General features: G+C 53.9%; 9 protein-coding genes across 9 annotated transcripts; 4 read left to right on the top strand and 5 right to left on the bottom strand.

Annotated features, from left to right (window-relative positions):
* Nucleotides 1-824: 824 nt before the first annotated feature.
* Nucleotides 825-2252, bottom strand: CKM354_000367300 (uncharacterized protein; the record flags this gene model as incomplete). The annotated part of the gene is made up of 1 exon (XM_044798881.1): nt 825-2252. One exon carries the CDS (start codon nt 2250-2252, stop codon nt 825-827), a length of 1428 nt encoding a protein of 475 aa, XP_044654816.1.
* Nucleotides 2253-3910: 1658 nt separating this feature from the next.
* On the top strand, nt 3911-6604 carry CKM354_000367200 (uncharacterized protein; the record flags this gene model as incomplete). Its single annotated transcript, XM_044798880.1, has 1 exon — nt 3911-6604. One exon carries the CDS (start codon nt 3911-3913, stop codon nt 6602-6604), a length of 2694 nt encoding a protein of 897 aa, XP_044654815.1.
* Nucleotides 6605-6966: 362 nt separating this feature from the next.
* CKM354_000367100 (uncharacterized protein) lies at nt 6967-7856 on the top strand (the record flags this gene model as incomplete). The annotated part of the gene is made up of 3 exons (XM_044798879.1): nt 6967-7024; nt 7082-7391; nt 7460-7856. The coding sequence occupies 3 exons, from the start codon at nt 6967-6969 to the stop codon at nt 7854-7856; spliced, it is 765 nt and encodes a 254-aa protein (XP_044654814.1).
* Nucleotides 7857-8006: 150 nt separating this feature from the next.
* Nucleotides 8007-8768, bottom strand: CKM354_000367000 (uncharacterized protein; the record flags this gene model as incomplete). The annotated part of the gene is made up of 2 exons (XM_044798878.1): nt 8007-8450; nt 8511-8768. The coding sequence occupies 2 exons, from the start codon at nt 8766-8768 to the stop codon at nt 8007-8009; spliced, it is 702 nt and encodes a 233-aa protein (XP_044654813.1).
* Nucleotides 8769-9501: 733 nt separating this feature from the next.
* Nucleotides 9502-11310, bottom strand: CKM354_000366900 (uncharacterized protein; the record flags this gene model as incomplete). Its single annotated transcript, XM_044798877.1, has 2 exons — nt 9502-11109; nt 11164-11310. The coding sequence occupies 2 exons, from the start codon at nt 11308-11310 to the stop codon at nt 9502-9504; spliced, it is 1755 nt and encodes a 584-aa protein (XP_044654812.1).
* Nucleotides 11311-11728: 418 nt separating this feature from the next.
* CKM354_000366800 (uncharacterized protein) lies at nt 11729-13177 on the bottom strand (the record flags this gene model as incomplete). Its single annotated transcript, XM_044798876.1, has 1 exon — nt 11729-13177. The coding sequence occupies one exon, from the start codon at nt 13175-13177 to the stop codon at nt 11729-11731; it is 1449 nt and encodes a 482-aa protein (XP_044654811.1).
* Nucleotides 13178-13929: 752 nt separating this feature from the next.
* On the top strand, nt 13930-14536 carry CKM354_000366700 (uncharacterized protein; the record flags this gene model as incomplete). Its single annotated transcript, XM_044798875.1, has 3 exons — nt 13930-14152; nt 14224-14412; nt 14466-14536. 3 exons carry the CDS (start codon nt 13930-13932, stop codon nt 14534-14536), a joined length of 483 nt encoding a protein of 160 aa, XP_044654810.1.
* Nucleotides 14537-15246: 710 nt separating this feature from the next.
* Nucleotides 15247-15975, bottom strand: CKM354_000366600 (mitochondrial 37S ribosomal protein YmS18; the record flags this gene model as incomplete). Its single annotated transcript, XM_044798874.1, has 1 exon — nt 15247-15975. The coding sequence occupies one exon, from the start codon at nt 15973-15975 to the stop codon at nt 15247-15249; it is 729 nt and encodes a 242-aa protein (XP_044654809.1).
* A 234-nt stretch (nt 15976-16209) lies between these two features.
* CKM354_000366500 (protein translocase subunit TIM44) lies at nt 16210-17961 on the top strand (the record flags this gene model as incomplete). The annotated part of the gene is made up of 1 exon (XM_044798873.1): nt 16210-17961. The coding sequence occupies one exon, from the start codon at nt 16210-16212 to the stop codon at nt 17959-17961; it is 1752 nt and encodes a 583-aa protein (XP_044654808.1).
* Nucleotides 17962-18393: the final 432 nt, after the last annotated feature.

Below are 18393 nucleotides of genomic sequence, written 5' to 3'. Positions count from 1 at the left end.
GACCCATTGCAATATGATCCTCGTCGGCGGGTGGATGGAGCAGCTGTCACGGCGACAACCTCGTCGTGTGCTGGTCTGCGTGCGGAATGGCGTTTCTACGGGTGCGAATCGACCAAGGAGAGGACATGTTTTTGAGACTGATCAGTGCCTACGACGCCCGAATCCATGAGCGGAGCAGGGCGAGTCCAGTCCGGTGTTCCCAGCGTCAGCACGCCTTGACGGTCGTGCAGCGAGGATGATTGACTTTGGCCTCGACTGTGAAGAGTCTAGCGGGTCGTCATCTATACGAGTCGGCCAATGACAGACGCTTTTCGTCCTGCATGTCCACGGCCCGGCACCTACCAACCACCTCAGGCCAGCAACCCTCGGCAGCATATGAAAGATTGGTTCTCCGCAGCAGTAATAATGGCTCTTCGACCTCGCGCTGTCCGGACGTCCATTTCGCGACCTGAGAATTGATCGACGAGAGACTACCACGTACAGCTCTGTCCGAGCATTGCCAACCCGGAACTTCGTCTCGGGACTGGCCTGACAAGAGAACTCCTAGGGAGAAAACGACCATGCAGTGATTTGTGTGGTGGAACCGATGTTCACACCACGGGCACCGCCTCATTTTGCGGAGTGCATTGCGGCTAACCCCATTACTGTACATTATCCTACAAGCTGAGCAGCCACCATGCTCGGAATCTGGCCGCTCACCTCCACTGGCCAAGCTGCACCTGCCCGGCTCAGGCGCAAAAAAGTATGACCTTAGCATGGGCATGCTCAGAGCCATGCGAAGCGACTTTGGATGAAGCGTTGCGCCTCGAGCAACGAGTGCAACCTCAGGACTCCTGATTCGACGCGGCTTCTTTGCCCGCCGCTATCCTTCGTGAGCGCTCCTCATCTGCAGAAGTGAGCTCGAATGCACGCATGCGATTTGCTATGCGCTCGTCAAGAGTTATTGGCTCTATCCATAAGCTCTCTTCATGTTCTGCACGGGGCTTATGGACAAGCTTGTACCAGTCTTTCTCCTCATGCTGCAAGACTGTGGCTTGCTCCGATGTTTCCTTTGCTACGTCAGACGCGCTGCCATCGTCCTGCGCGATCACAGTGGTGTATGGGCGATACGAGGCCAGAACTGCAGCCGCAACCTGTCGCCCGATATCCTCCTGCAATCGTCTCCTGGTTAGGAATCGGTAAATCCTCACTGGCGTATTCTTGATTCCGAGGAGATGGGGCAATCGAACGCCAACACTCGGGCCCAAGATCTCGGGTGTAGATGGTGATAGCACAGCCGTGCTGTAGTCTTCAGGGAGGATAGGTGATGGTGGAAACCGTCGTTTCGGCTTCTGCTCGCCGTCCTTTTCCTTTGACTCGGCGCTCTCTTCTCCCTTTTTGTCCTCGTTTTCCCCGTCGCCAACACTTTCGGCGTCCGTAGCGCTACCTGTCTCGGCGCTTTCGACTACAGTGTCTAGGGACGTCAGCGGTGAACTCTCAGCACCACCAGCTCCGTGGGCGCTTGTGGCATTCGCAATAGCGTCATTGGCAGAAGTAGAGGCAGGTGCATGGCCTGCGGGTTCTGTACCAGCGACTGAATCGGCATCAGCCTCCTTCGGCAGACTTGCAGGTCCCAGATAGCCCTCATGTAGACCGCGTATGTATTCTTTCCAGGTGTGTCGACCGATCACGATGTCTCCGGCAACACCTGGGTATTCCATATCTCCATTCTGCCGGCGCAAATTCTCAACCATGAGTGCTCCATCCTCATCGTCAGTCACCGGCTCGCCTTCGCCATTCCTCCTACGTTGTTTCCTGATCTTTTCCGCCGTCTTGTGTCGCACATCGCCCTCTTTCCTCCCTTCCACGACGTCCCAGTCCATGGCCGCTGCCACCAGTACCGGCTTGACGTACAGATGAAAGTGCTCGCGCGCTGTCCGCAGTCCATCCCCAGGAGGTGCTTGCAGGTAGATAGTCACTCGACGCGGAATCGTCTTCGTGTCGAGCCGCTCGTCGGCGATGTGGGAGACGAGATTGACCCATTTCTCTCGTGTGCGCTTCGTTTGATACTTGTCGTAGATCACTGCGCCGGCAAAGGAACCAGTGATTGTCCAGAAGATAGTCCAGTTCCGTGATGGCAGTCGCAGTCGAGGCAAGCCCATCATGCGAAAGGCAGGGTTCTGCGCAGTTGCCTTAGCGGTTTTCGCAGCACCATCTGCTGCTGGTGCCGCCGCCGCGCTCCCATTGCTCGGCGAGTTTGCTGGCTCCACCATGGTGGGAAGCGCGTGATAGAGCAATGTCACTGTGAAGACGTGTAGAGGACCACGAAACTTTTGGCTCGAGGGTTCACTCGCCGCGGAGGTGATCCGCTTCAAAGGTTATTTGCTGCTTTCCGTGGGTCAAATCAACATTTACACAATAAACTAATCAATTTCTCTCTCCGAGTCATGATCATGGCTAGAAGACCCTACTTGCGAGCTCGCCTTCTTGCACGACTATTGCAACGTGTGGGCCGGTCTTTGAGCGAGTGCTACAGTATCTCAGCTTGATACAAGCTCCACGGATCTCAAAGCCAGCTCGCGGCAACGCTGAAGCACAATCCTGCTGCTGCTGATGCGCACGCTATGAACGAAATACTAAACACTAGTCTTCGGCTTTAGTGCGATGAGCTAAGACACCTGGATATTGTTTCTTGAGCATCAATGTGCTGTCCGACCATGAGTTGTACTGTCTTCCCTAAATATACTCGCTTGGTAACGAGACTAGGTTATTCCACTGTTGAGCATCCAAATGCACCCTGAAGCGGCGAGCGTGACTGACCAGCCGCTGTGGTCTAAACAGAGCATCGAATCTTCTCTCTCTCCATTCTGGTAATTCTGGCGCATCACTCAGGTCGTTCGTTGAGTCAAGACGATTGTTTTCAGATCACTGCCAGAACTTCTGCGCTGCAAACCTCTCATCCCGATGTACCAAATTCCTGTGCTAGCAGTGTCAGACGAAGGTTACTCGATACGTATGGAGCCCACGCCACGAGAGCGGTGCCATGTACTTGAGATTATTGCCGACCATCTCGACCCTGCACTTGATTTTGCCTCGTTGGAAGGTACTTTCCCACCATTGATGGCCGCAATTACTGTGAATCAGAATGGTGCCTATCTTCTTCAAGTTGGCGTCTCCAATTGCAATGAGAAAGTGCCTTGGACATGGTACCAGATATGAATGGACCATTTCCCAGTTATTAAGACCATAAAAAACCGGGAGCGCCTCGCTACGTAGTAAACGACATGTGCGAGTGATGTTAGGCTGCCTTACGATCCTAGCCATGTCCGCAGAGTGGCTCTCGCGGCCAAGGACGATGCCTTTGGGTCTGATGACGGCCTACACATCGACATCACTGAGTCAGCAGCAGTTCCAAGGCTCGAGTTGCGAGAGCCTTATTACCAACTCACATATCCGAGCCCATAGTTCTGGGGGCAGGTCGAGCAGCCGAAAGGTCGATCTTCTGAGCAAAATTTCGTATTGGGTGAATAAGCAGTCCTCGAAGTCATCTGGCAGCAGGCTGAGATCGATGTCCATGATCGCTCCTGGCGATGTGTGAAGAACGGGCAAGTTGTACTGCTTGAATGGAAGCTAACATCACTGCTGAAGCTGATCCAGAGCTTCAGTTCATGGCGCATGTGAGAGCGGCGGTTTGAAGTTGGTGCCGTGGCGCAAGACTACTCCGTTCCGTGTCCGTGTCCTTTGTGATCACCACGAGGCTGCGGACAATGTGCCAGCAAGTGTGGAGACCCTGATTCCTATGTCGCCACTGCCACTTCCAAAGAAGATTCACGTGATGGCGCGAGGATCAGGCGCATCTCGTTGCGCTGACATCAATCTGGGCCTTCACTTGACACCCACAACGCACTCTTAGGACCATGGCACGTCGGCCATGTTTCGCAAGCCTCGAGACTCTACATCGATCGAGGTAGGACGTCCTCCGTCGCCCACAACAGAGGCGAAGACACCATTCAGTCTTGCGGTGCCTCCCACCGTCCCGCCACCGAAGATGGCGACCCGAACCAAGGCGAGTAAGCAGGTGCCGCTGCCTACGATCGGACGACAAGGCCCAAGCAGTTCAAAAAAGCCGATTACACCCAGGAACAAACTCTCCAGCCAGGGCAACGGCAGTATTCTCAGCTTCTTCAAGAAGTCCGACGATGGTGGCGTTGCGCAACCCGGCCTGTTCGTCGATGGAAGACAGTCTGCGGCGAGCTCATTTGCAGCCATTGACGAAGATGCTGCCGAGCTCTTCACTTCAGATGAAACGTTCGACACGGAGCGCTTCAACGAAATCGAGGGGCCATCTAAACGGCGGAAGATGAGCAGCGAAGAGACGGATAATCGACCTGACAAGACAGCACCCCAACGACCGGAGTCGGGCACCAAGGCCGTCATAAGGAAAGTTGGGCCATTCTGCGAAGAGTCGGATAGCGAGCAGGAGGAAGAAACATCTGCCGCAATTGCGGGTGTCGAGAACATCGCGCATGGAGAATCGGGGGCAATACCAGTCTTCGAGACAAAAGAGGCTTCGGCGAAAGGTCCAGAGACTGCAGTTGCAGCAATCAGTGCTCAATCACCGCCCAACCTTATCAAGGAAGAGACGAGCTACGAGCCAGGTATGGACGAGTTCGAGGAGTTTGGAGACGACGATTTTGACGAAGACCAGTTCGAGGAGGGTGACGAGTTCCGCGAGCGTCGCTACATGGAAGAGCAAGCTAGACTGGAAGCGGAGGAAGCAGAGGACGAGAAAGACTATGACCGGCCAACGAATGATGACAACGTCAAGTTAGAGAGAATGGAGGACCATGCCACCACGCTTTGTCCGGTCTGCAACTTGTGCCTCGATGGTGTCACTGAGCGAGACGCAGGCGTGCATGTCAACAACTGCTTGGATGGCAAGCCCACTCCTCTGCCTGAGAAGCTCAACAAGCAAATTCGCGCCACACCTTGGCCCGTGAAGTCAGAAGATTCAAGTTCTGCCGGCCAATATCGACGTCCAGCTCGGCCAGCTCGACCAGGTCAAGCAAACCCGTTCAATTTCGGCGATTCGGCAGTACAGAACGGAGGTGGATCAGCGTTCAACAAGCTCATGTCCGGACACACAGAGGAGGCTGCATGGGCTGAGGCTGCTGCATCTGAACATGCTGCCCGAGGCAAGCCCTCCTACCAGCGTACCTGCCCATTTTACAAAATCTTACCAGGTCTTTTCATCTGCGTCGATGCCTTCCGATACGGAGCCGTCAAAGGCTGTCAAGCGTATTTTCTCAGCCATTTCCACAGTGATCACTACGTGGGACTCACATCCACCTGGACTCACGGTCCCATTTATTGCTCAAAGGTCACAGCCAATCTCGTCAAGCAGCAACTGCGCGTTGACCCCAAATATGTGATACCTTTAGAGTTCGAGCGACAGATTGATGTTCCAGGCACGCGTGGCGTCAAAGTCACTATGATCTCCGCGAATCACTGTCCTGGCAGCTCGCTTTACTTGTTTGAGAAAACCATAGGCATCAAGCAGAATGGAGAGCCTCGAGTGCAGCGAATATTGCACTGTGGCGACTTCCGGGCATGCAAAATGCACGTCGAACATCCACTGCTAATGCCAGAAGTTGTCGACAAGGTCAGTGGAAACACAAAGGAGCAGAAAATCGACGTCTGCTATCTCGATACCACATATCTCAATCCGAAATATGCGTTTCCGGGCCAAGAAGACGTCATCAAAGCGTGCGCGGATATGTGCGTCTGCCTCAGCAAGGACACGGCGGACGATGAAGATGGCTGGGAGACAATGAAGCGGCAACGCGCAGGTGAAGGGATGGTAAAGTTCATACAGCGCGAATCATCCGGCGCCGCAGCCAGTGACGAAGTCACAGATGCGACAAGTGGTGACAGTATGACCGTTGAGAAGAATCCACATGCCAGCCAACAAATCCTTTCTAGCGCCAGGGACAAGAAGTCCAGGGGCCGGCTGTTGGTGGTGGTGGGCACGTATAGCATTGGCAAGGAACGCATATGTCTGGGCATAGCCAAAGCACTCAACTCCAAGATCTATGCTCCGCCTTCGAAACAGCGCATCGTGGCGGCTTTAGAGGATCCAGAGCTGGATGCTCTAATGACCAACAATCCCAAAGAAGCGCAGGTGCACATGACACCTTTGTTCGAGATCCGAGCAGAGACACTAGATGATTACCTCAAAGACTTCTGGCCGCACTTTACTCGTGCCGTAGGCTTTCGACCAAGTGGCTGGAACTACAAGCCGCCAAACAGTCGCTTTACTGAAAGCCCTCTGGTGTCCACGGTATTGCATTCGGAGAATTGGCGAAGCACATATAGCATGCGAGATCTAGTGCCGCAGCGCGGCAGCTCAAGCAGAGCAAGTTGTTTTGGTGTTCCGTACAGCGAGCATTCCAGCTTCAGAGAGCTCACCATGTTCTGCTGTGCTCTACGGATCGAAAAGATCATTCCCACTGTCAATGTTGGCAGTGCGAAAAGTCGCGAGAGGATGAAAGCCTGGTGCGATCGATGGGCTGCGGAGAGGCGGAAGAATGGTCTTTACAAGATTCCCGAGGATGGGAAATGGTAGAGTAGAAGCAGAAAGAGAACTGCACTTATCCTCTCAATAGCGACATGGCACCTTCTTTTATAACACTGACATGCAACACCAAGGCATGTTCGCTGTATTTCGGCTGAGCCATGTCCAACGATATGTGTCTCGAATTATTGGTATCCGATTGTCTGGTCACAGTGGATCTAAGAGCTCAGGGTCTCGGCGTCTCGCTACTGCTGTCCGGCCCGGGCGACGTGTCACGGCGACCTTTTACAGAAATCGAAGGGCGCACTATACCATCGAGTACTGGGCCGCAACAAAATCCGGCGACATATATACATCTGCATTCCATACCACCAAAGCGTCTCTCAAGTTCATGTTAAAAACACAGATTCAATATGTCTTCAACAATTCCCTGGACACAAATCAAGGCCTTGAGCTTTGACATCTACGGAAGTCTGTATTTCGAAACTCGTCACAATGTACATGGCCAGATGAGCTGACTTTCTACAGCTCTGATCGATTGGGAATCGGGTATAGCTCAGGCAGCACGAAACACCGCTCTGGCACCATATCTCCCAAAGGATCACAAAGAGCTCATGCTTTCAATCGAGAGACACGATACCACGGTGCAAAAAGAACAACCATCAAGTAAACAACAAGACATCATTGCCGAGGGTCTTCGAAGATATGCCAAAGAGCTCAAAGTCGTGGAGAATGGCCACCTTCAACAAGACCAGGTCGAACAGGCAGCGAAAGAATATGGTTCACAGATTGGATCCTATCCTGCTTTTTCGGACACTGTGAAAGCGATACAGTCTCTGTGAGTGCTTTACGAATCACAGAAGTGTTGTCGTTGCCTCCCTATCAGCATGTACTAACGGTGTGCAGGGGCAAACGCTACAAGCTCATTCCACTGTCGAACGTGGACCTCGCTTCTTTCCAGCAAACACTTTCGGGGCCTCTAAAGGGTTGCCACTTTGATAAAGTGTATACTGCTGAAGACATTGGTTCCTACAAACCAGACTTGAAGAACTTTCATTACCTTCTGGAGCACGTCAAATCGGACTTCGGCATCGAAAAAGCAGAGCTTTGCCATGTCGCGCAATCGCTTTTCCACGATCATGGCCCAGCAAAGCAAGTAGAGCTGCAGAGCGTATGGGTAGACCGCGGTGGCGCAATGGGCGGCGACCCCAGCGGTGCTTCAGAGAAGTACGGCTTCAAGCTTCGAGTAGAAACTCTCCAAGAGTTGGCGGACATTGTTGAAGAGGCATGGAGCGACGCTTAGTGATTCTGAACACGAAAACCATTATTTTCTATGACCGACTCAGGTATATCCCTTTTCCTTACGCCAACGCTAAAACACCGAATCAAGAATCATTGAGTGTAGCAGAGAGGGAGTAACATGCGATACAGCGTGTTACTGTCGTTCCGTCCGCTATGAGGAGGAATCGCGTGTCATCTCTTGCTCGACGACCTTCAGTGCCAGGTCCTGCACTTCCTTGCTCGTTCCACTCGCATCGACTGCTAGAACATCTGTCTCGTCCTTGGTGGGTGTTTCAAGACTCTCGAACTGGCTGTGAACCATGTAGTCCTTCATGTAATGGTTCTGCCTCGCTCTCACGCGATCCATAAGCAGCGCTTCCGAAGCCTTGAGGAAGACGAAGTGCACTTGGATCTCGGGATGGTGGTATGCGGCGATACGGATGACATCGCGGTACTTTCTCTTGAGCGCCGAGCATGTGACAATCACTCCATCCGATGAGGAATTTTGCAGAGCCTTGACAGACTCTTCGCGGAGTAGGACCAACCAGTCCCAACGATCGGCATCGGTGAGCGGTTTGCCTTCTGCCATTTTCTTGACATTCTCTGGCGTATGAAACTGTGACCCCCAACGTTAGTCGGCCCGAAATTCTCCACAGTCCCACTTTCCGAGACATACCGTGTCGCCCTCCAGATATGGCAGCGAAAATGTCGAGTGCAGGTACTCAGCAACTGAAGTCTTCCCGCAGCCGGCCGGCCCAGTTATGACCCAGATGTGCTTGTGCTGCGAGTGCCACCTCGAGCGTGCGGTCGTTTGGGCGGAGGCGGATGCATTGTCGGACGACATCTTCGAAATCTCGGTCGCTGGCTCGGAAGGTGGGGTTGGGGGGAAGTTTTGTTGACGCTCCGGGGAGTGGATGACTGCCTGAGTTGACATGTTGGCTGTGGTGAAGGTATTCTTGCGAGCGACTGCTTGTCCAGCAAATGAGGCGACTGCCGGCGGGCCTAGTCTGATGGGCTAAAGTGAGGAGTCCAAGTCGTGGCAACTGAAAACAAGGCAGAGGGAGTCGGAATCGTGAGCTGTGATAGGAGATGGGCAATCGACACGGAACGTTGACGCTGGAGAAGCGATCCAAAGACGACGGGCAGAGCGACACCAAGAATGTACCTTATATTTGGCGGCTGCTGTATGGAAGTGCCGACGGGAGGAGCACGAATGCTGCGCGCCCGCTAGGTGCGGGATAGAGCGACCCATTGCAGTGGTCACGAACACGTCGGAACGAGGGAAATATGGAGGGCCGTGTCGACTCCGCTGCACGGCATCGCCTCCCATTGCTGGGACGTCGTGCCTTTCGACACAGATGACGTTTGCCACGCGAGGGAGTCAAATGCCGACGGCGTTTGAGTGGAATTGCCAGCGGATTTGCGGAGAAAGTCATCCTGTGCTCGCTCAATTTGTTCTCATTGCTCGTTTTACTAAAAGCCCAGCTCCTAGCAACGCCATGCCATGTCCATATGCTACACGGATTACTGAAAGGACAGTACTCTCTTTTCTTGCCATGCTGAACGCTTCAAATCATATGTCATCCATCCGCTGTTGCGCCACGTCAGATGCCATCCAGGCCAATTGCCGCCCCCTGTCACTCGCGGATGACGATGTATGCAAAGTATTAGACAATGTTTGAAGGGTACTCCACTGACGGAATCGCGTTGAACTCTTCCTTGAGAGCACGCATGCTCACGAATCGTGAGAGCAGGTTGGCAGAGCCAGCCTTGTCGTTCGTGCCTGACGCTCGAGCGCCCCCAAATGGTTGCTGACCGACGACGGCACCGGTGGACTTGCAGTTGAGGTAGAAGTTGCCGGCCGCGTTTCGCAGAGCATTCTCGGCGTAGACGAGAGCCTCTCGATCCTGCGCGAAGACAGCACCAGTGAGCCCGTATTCCGAAGTCGTGTCGATGGTCTTGCAGATGTCCTGGTATGCTTTGACAGGATCTGTGGTATCATCATAGACATAAACGGTCAAGATGGGTCCAAAGAATTCCGTAGTAAAGTTCTTGTGGTCAGGCGTCTTGGCCTCGTAGATCGTAGGGTGGATGAAGAAACCTTTGCTGCCATCGTGCTTGCCGCCCACGACAAGCTCGAGAGAAGAGTCCTTGTTAGACTCGTCAATGGCCTTGGAGAGCTTGTTGAAAGACTGTTGATGGATGACAGGGCCAATGAAGTTGCCGAAACCTTCGGGCGAACCGATCTTCAGCTTCTGTGTCTCCTTGATCAGGAGAGGCTTCGCCTGATCCCACAAGCTCTTCGGGAAGTAAGCGCGTGACGTGGCGGAGCACTTTTGCCCTTGATATTCGAAAGCTCCACGGACAGTGTTGAGTACGGCGTTCTCGACATCGGCAGATCTGTGCACCAGGTGGAAGTTTTTGCCACCCGTCTCGCCAACAATACGGGGGTAACCCCTATATCTGCCCTCTGCAGTGCCTTGGCCGATCTGCCCATAGAGTGAGCGGAAGACTGATGTTGATCCTGTGTAGTGCAGAGCGGCGAACTCTTTGTGGGCAAGAACAGCCTTAGTGATCTCCACAGCATCTCCCGGTACGAATTGAATGACATCGCGAGGAAGTCCGGCCTCGATCAGGATGTTGTACACGAGCCAGTTTGATGCGATGGCAGCGGGCGATGGTTTCCAGACCACGACGTTACCCATCAGCGCTGGCGCGCCAGGGAGATTGCCAGCAATCGCGGTGAAGTTGAATGGCGTGACAGCGTACACGAATCCCTCAAGTGGCCTGTACTCTACTCTGTTCCATACACCCGGGCTGTTGTGCTCGGGCTGTTGCGAGTAGAGCTCCTGAGCGTATTTGACGTTGAAGCGAAGGAAATCGGCCAGTTCTGCGGCAGAGTCAATCTCAGCTTGCCAAGCGTTCTTCCCTTGCCCAACAATGGTGGCAGCCATGATATCGTATCTGTATTTGCCAGCTACCAGGTCGGCTGCCTTCAAGAAGATGGCAGCTCTATCCGCAAATGGCAGGCTTTCCCAAGAGCTCTTCGCTGCCAATGCCGACTCAATGGCGTTCTGCGCATCCTGAGCGGTAGCGTTGGAGAAAGAAGCGATGGAGTCCTTGTGAGAGTACGGAATCGGTTGCTCCGAGATCGTCTGTGTTCTCGACTCCTTGCCGGCAACAACGATCGGGACCTGCAGAGGTGCTTGTGATCGGAGAGCTTGAATGGCAGCTGCGAGCTTTGTGCGGTCGACGGAGTCCTTCTCGTAATGTTTCTGTCATATATTAGTTTTGACGAACGATCCCGGACGATGACCAAAAAGACCAACATTGGGTTCGTTGTTAATAGTGGGAGGCTTGAAATTGGCCAATGTTGCGAGTCCACTGGTTTGACCAGCTCGCAAGCCGGTTGTTGTGGTCGATGCATTCCTCAGCGAGGCGGCAAGAGACTTGCCGGTCAGACTTCGTGAGGCCATGTCGGTGTAATGTGAAAGTCGAGAACGTGCAAGAGGAGTGCAACGTGGTCGAGCGTAGAATCGCTGCTTCAATAGAGAAGTCGTGTTTGGAGCTCGAGCTTGCGAAGTCGCTTATCTTCGGCTTTCGTCACCTTGCTGCACTGCGACCAGCACCGCGACACAATGTGGGGTTCGGACTTGGATGCCGGCATCGGTGCCCTGCACCACTCTGGCGACTGAGGGCGACATTTTGGTGTCCGTTCCTGGATCGCTTGCACTCGGCACATGTACCCCGGCCTTCTGACCAGTCTGCAGAGTCTGCTAGGCCACGCTAGACGGCATCTCAGAGCACATCCTGACATCGGCGTTGGATGCCGAACTTTTCGCAGAGAATGAGCCGCGAACGGACGTGAATGGGTGCGTTCGATGAGAGCACTACTTATCGCAGCTCGACCAACATCGATGATGGGTCTTCGAGTAATGTCTTCACTCGCTCAGCACACCGCGCACATTCCGCCCCGTCCACCACACGATGGTCGGCGCTCCAGCTCAGCACCAGCTCCTCCTTCTTGATCAGCTCATCATGCTCGTTGAATGCTGGCACAATCTTGCTTCTCCCAACGCCTACAATTCCGACTTGCGGCTCCGAAATCACTGGCGCGACAACACCTCCCCCGACAGAACCAATATTCGACACCGTAAACGTTGCGCCGCTGAAGTCCCCAGGTGCAAGCTTGTTGTTTCGTGCAGCCTCGGACAACTGCCTCATCTTTGCAGCGATCTCTGCTATACTCAGGTCCTGAACGTTGCTGATGACCGGCACCAAGAGACCTTTGGGCGTGTCAATCGCAATACCGAAGTTGTGGCTGCCCTTGTACGTCAGCTCCGGCTTCTTCGGGTCCTTGGTGTTGAGTGCAGCATTGAGCATGGAATGCCTGGTGAACGCCAGGCTGACCGCCTTCATGATGAATGCGAGGTGAGTGATCTTCTGACCGGGTTCTGCTGAAGCATTGAGCTTCTTGCGCAGAGAAGTTATGGCCGTCATGTCCGCCGACGTGCTGTACAGGAAGTGTGGAATGTTCAACGAGCGCGTCATGGCCTTGTACATCTGGTTTTGAACAGGTGTGAGAGGGACTTTGCGGTCCTCTTTGCTTGCCACGGCTTTTGTGGCAGACGGCTGTGAAGCTGTCTTGTCTCCCTGCGATATGTGACGCTGCACGTCCTCCTTGAGCACTCTGCCATCTCTTCCTGTGCCATCGATATCTTCAATGTCTAGCTTGTGCTCTTTGATCAGGTGCCGCACTGCTGGCGTGGCCAGAGAACCATGTGTGCCTTTGCTCTCTCGACGTGCTTCGTGCCCCGATGTTTCCTGGCTCTCTGCAGCCACAGCATCTTCTCCACTTACACCTTCGGCTTCAATCTCTTGCTGCTGCGTAGCCTGCTCAGCTTCCTGAGCATTGTTGGCACTGGATTGCTCCCCTTTGTCACCAACGTCACCGAGCTTGGCTTCATCCGCCTCGCTCAGTTCTTGCTGGATATCAATATCTACCAGCGGCTTCCCAGTAATTGCCATGTCGTCCGGCTCGTAATGCAGCTTTTTGATGACTCCATCGAAGGGGCTGGTGATCTCGACGCTCGCCTTGTCGGACTGGACCTCGCAGAGCTTGTCGAACTGTTCTACGCGGGCACCAGGCTGTACAAACCATTGGATGAGTTGACATTCGGTGATACCCTCGCCAATGTCTGCTAACAGGAACGGCTTGACCACATCTCGACGTATTGACGCATGGTATTGGCGGTAGAACAGTGGCCGTGGTAACCCAGCTGTTCGTAGTTGCTGGTATTGAAGCACTCTCGAGAATGACCGGCCGATGGTTGGTGCAGACATTGCAAATGTCAAGAGTGAAGGGCACAATGCGAACTGAAATCGCTACTACATTCTCATTCCTCGTGCCGCGCATAGGCATTGTTTTTGTTCTGCCGTAGAGTTCGGAGCAGCGCTTGAGCCGAAAGGACAGCCAAGGCCGAAGGTAGCCATGTGCTGTATAACATACGGACACAACATCTCCCTTACAACCTCGCGCCCATACTTAGCCGAAGTCCGGAATAACAGAAAAATTACCGTGAAGACCAAGGTGCGTTGCATTTCGCACGAAAGGCTGGTCGTGTAGAGTGCACGGTTGAGAGCGGGCAATGCCTATGCCTATGACACTATGACGCGAAGAGACGCGTCGTTGCGCGTGATACTTGTGTGCCTCGACATCTATTGCCGCCGTGTCTGCGAATGAGAACAGCGTGTGCAAGAGTGCATTGATGCGCGGACTCGTTCGAACAGTTGTATTCGAAGAGTGCTGCACCGATATATCGGCAGCATGCAGTTGCAGTTCCGCTGCTAAGGTAATAACACGCGACTGCACATGAGCCCGCCTGACAACATGGCATGCATTGTGGCCTTGCCAGCAGCGCAAGCTCGTCGTATCGCGGGCGACGCCCGAGAACGAACTTGTCCTGCCACGTTCGCCGCGACAGCGAGCAAGTTCCAGTGCCAAGCGGTCATGAAGCTCACTTTCACATGCGTCACATCCCACCTGTGCTTCCTGGAACGCTTGACGCATTGAACCTTTCCGGAAACGTTAAATCATGCCCAGCAGAGGAGACGACAGTCAAATGGTGTCTTCACCCGAAGAATCAGATCTGGAGCAAATCACAACCCCGGTGACCCAAACCGCCAACCCAGCCGAGACAGTGCTGTCGCCGCCCGACTCGCAGCGCCGCGAACGCTCCTTGCCGACCACATCTCTCGCGAACTCAAACGGCAAGCGCCCTTTGCAAAACATCAGCAACGGTGCAGACGACATGGAAGGTGCGTACATCGAGTATCATCACATTCTTGTGCTGGACTTCGAGTTGGGCAGCGACTCACGATAACCATAGAGCTTCAAGCCATGGGCAACGCCAACGGCAAAGCAAGATCGGACGCCCCGTACAAGACACACGAAAGTAGCGGGTATACATACAACAGGGCCGAGGACGAGCCCGGATATGGGTGGCTCAACAAGAAAGCGCAAGACGAGTTTGCGCGAGCTTGGGAAGGTTTGCAGCACAAGGATAGCATGATCAAGAGTACGGTCCCAGATAGGCCGAGGAAGGTGTCGGCCATGGCTAACTACTTACAGATCGCTATGGAGATCCATTCGAGGTGGCCGCGAAGGAAAAGGCCATCATGGCTAGTCTGAAGCAGCAATAGGGAGCAAGCTTACGACATCACGGTTTAACGAAGGTCTACGCAAGGCATCACAGGGCGTTTTTGCGGGTCTGCGTCCACCGCAGTGATATGACATGGGGGCAGAAGCTCGCATGTCCGTGTGCCAACATGCTGCAAAGTTAGCAGTAGTAGCAAGCCTGGGCCAGCCGAATACAGCAGGGGCATAGTGAGGAATTACATTCAGCATCCGAGCATCTTTCTGCATTCGACTCGTTTGAGTGTTGTTCATGTTCCATTGCGCTGTCAGCCAGGCTACTTTATATCTTCGCGCCCTACGCCTTAGAGATATATATATACAGCCATAACAAGTCTGCAGAACCTCTACACAGGCAATATCGACCCTCATGCCATGATATCTTATTCGTGCCCAGCTCTTGCAGATGAATCAGCGGGTCGAGCCCGCGCGAATTTAACTAAGCCACCGCTTTTCTAGTTCTCTGAGCCAAAGTCTCCTTGCAAGGGAAGTTGTGGAGCCGGGTTTCCTGACTTGAATTTTTTCACTCCTTTCGTAATGCTGAAGATGTCGGGGCGAGTAATTGAGCGATCCATGATCCTCCGCAGGGAGACTGAGCTGCGGTCGCCTTATTTTTGGCGCGTGGTCGTGGCTTTGCTAGTGACAGCAGCAATACAGACGTGGAAGACTGGATAGGCGAAGCCATCTGGCTTTACTTCGTTTCTGATCGTTGATTTATCTAGCCCAGTCTCCTCGGCTTCTTGCTTCGCGGACCACCTTGCTTCAACCTTGTGGCATCGACAACACTCACGATGCGGTTCCTGATCATCCTCCCCTCGCTACCCAAAATGACCTTTGTGACTGCCTCTCTCCCAGCGCCGAAGCCTCTCAGAATAACCTGCAGACTGTGCATATCTCGGAGCATACCCTTCTCTTGCATCTGCTTCAGAGTGAAAGCAGCAAGTTGGTAGGCTGCATCATAGCTGCCTCTTCCAGCTTTTCGAAATCCAATGTTACCGGCACTTAGAGAGAGAAGCACATCGACCATTTTGTTCTGATCTTTCGCTGATGCGGACGTGCCCGAGACACCAGATGACGCTGTTTGCGAGGCTGGCCTCGAAGGCTGCACGAATGTTATGTGCGTATTGTGCTTCGTTGCATAGACGTGGAGTTTATGGGGCTGATCGCGCGGAACCCCTGCTATTTCGTTGGCGAAGGTGGAATTTCGTAGCGTCTCGGAGTCAAGCTGGAGAAGGTCGTCGATGGAAGTAGTATTCCCTTGCGGTGCACGACCACGAGTGCGAGGGTTGCTGGGCGTGAGGGAGCTGAAAGCACTGAATGGGTCGGATGCTGCAGAAGTTCGCGCGGTGTTGGAGAAGGCGCGTTGAGGGATGGTCGGCGCCAGGCGCTGGCGACATGAGGAACAGATGAAAGAGCCGAATGCTCGTGGAGCCTTGAACGCGGCCATGTTTGTCGATAGCTGTCGTTGTCAATGCTTGTCGGCCGGCAGCGTGGTCTACGATGCTCAGATGCGGCCAGTATCGGGAGTCTCTCTCGGAATTCTGCCGAGCTGCAGTGGAGGAAGCCGTCGCTGCAACTTCTTTCCCTCGATCACTCTCCAACGTCCTTCGCCGCCACGCTCCTGCTAGTCCATCGGCAGGTTTCTTCCATCAATACAGGGCCGGAAGTGGCGATTCAGAGCATGAGCACGCCCGCACTTCGCGCCGTGTCACTGCGAGCTGGCGGCGGCGTTGCGAGAAGCTTTCCAGCATCTGCACACACATCACAGCATGGCCGCACCGCCGCCTATCGACGAATAGGGGACACACTCAGGCAATACAGCGAAGCCTCTCTGCGATCCCGACAACATGGGTCTTCGCTATCATCTCCTCCTTTGGCATTGCGATCGCATTTCCTCCCGTCCACTATTGGGGCATCTCCTGCCACTTCGGTGCGACACGTGAGTTTCAAGGAATTGCGAGAGCAGCGGGCGAAGGAGAAGGCAGCGGGTGGCCAGAAGGCAGCGAGTGGACAGGAGACGGATAAAGCTGCTGCGCCCGCGCAAGAGCCCCAGCCAGAGACCAAGAAGGCCGCCGAACCCGAATTCTCTGCTGCGGACGAGGCATTTGCACAGTTCAAAGCGCAAGCCGACAAGGAATGGACCGCACGGCAGAAGGCAGCGGAGCAGGAAGAGGAGCAGCCTAAGGACAAAGAGAATGCCGAGGAAGGAGCTGAGGGCGAGCAGAAGGAGAAGAAAAAGAAGGATGATGCGCCTCCACCGCCGCCCCATGGCGGCAAGACCCCTTGGCAGGTTTTCACCGAGACATTACAGCAGGAATTCAAAGCTAGTAAAGAGTGGAATGAGAGCACCAAGCAGCTTGGAGGAACCATTCACGATTTCACACAGAACCCGAACGTGCAACGAGCAAAGAGTGCGTATAGCAAAGCCGCTGAGGCTGCTACTTCCACGACCGGAAAGGCTTTGTTTGGCACCGCAAGTGCAATCGGAAAGGGGGCCGCATGGACTTGGGACACACCTGTAGCGAAGGTTGTGCGCAAGGGAGCGGCTGCGGTGGGTTCAGGAGTGGACAAGGCAACGAAGCCGATTCGAGAAACCAAAACATTCAAAGACGTGAAGGATGTAATCGACGATGGCGCATCATCACGATACGGTGGCTGGGTTGAAAAGGAGGAACGGCGGCGACGTCGCGAAGAACGGGACCTCAAGATGGGCTTTGATCCCAACAGGGTCGCCGAGCCAATGGAAGAGGATCCCAACGCCGGCACAAACGTGACTGTGCACAAAGATGCCGCGTGGAAAGAGGCATGGAAGAACTTCCGCGACAACAGCGGTATTGGAAAGCGCTTCGCCACCTTTGGATCCGTATATCGAGAGTCTGAAAATCCGCTGATCAGCACGGCGCGAAGTGTTTCGGATCGCATCGCTGGTTTCTTCGCGGAGAACGAGACTGCCATGGTCATTAAGAAGTTCCGCGAGATGGATCCTAACTTCCAGCTCGATCCCTTCCTCAATGAGATGCGCAACTACATTCTCCCGGAGGTCCTCGAGGCATATGTCAAAGGAGACGTAGAAACACTGAAGCTGTGGCTATCTGCTGCACAGTTTCAGGTATACCATGCTCTAATGCAGCAATATACCACAGCCGGTCTCAAGTCAGATGGCAAAATCTTGGACATCCGAGGTGTGGATATACTTTCCGCGAGGATTCTAGACCCTGGCGAGATTCCGGTCTTTGTCCTCATGTGCAGAACGCAGGAAGTGCACGTGTATCGCAATGCTAAGAGCGGAGAGCTGGCAGCTGGTATGGAGGACAAAGTCCAGCAAGTCACATATGCGATCGGCGTCACCAGAATACCTGAGGAGGTCAGCAATCCTGAAACCAGAGGCTGGAAGTTCATTGAAATGCAAAAGAGTGCTAGAGATTATCTCTGAGCAGCGGAAATCTGGACCATGCGATTATCTTCGCCATTTGTACCATTATCGCCCTCTTGGGAGTGGCATATCCTGGCAAAAGTCATTGCAGACCTTGTCACTGGCACATGGACTGCGACACTTCTCCCTTCCGCCATGTTCGTTCCGGCTTCTGTGCATCTATCCGGCGTTCTGCTTCACTGGAAAAGCCGCCTTGCGCCAGCATTTCACGGAGTGTATCACCATCGTGTACAGAATTACTCGCATTACATCGAGGCTGTGGCATCTGACGTGGCTGCAACGAACACCGAGCGCGCCCCGACTGTCCCTGAACCGATCACATAATGCATAAATTGACATTCGGCAGAAGGCAGCTGCCTGTCAACACCGCCCCACTCTTGTATGACATGTATAGTAAAGAAACCAAGATTCATGAACTGTTCAAGTTGCGTC

The sequence above is a fragment of the Cercospora kikuchii genome (genome assembly GCF_019650295.1).
Source record: "Cercospora kikuchii DNA, contig_00002, whole genome shotgun sequence".
Lineage (NCBI taxonomy): Eukaryota > Fungi > Ascomycota > Dothideomycetes > Mycosphaerellales > Mycosphaerellaceae > Cercospora > Cercospora kikuchii.
This window is presented reverse-complemented; position numbering and strand designations above follow the sequence as displayed.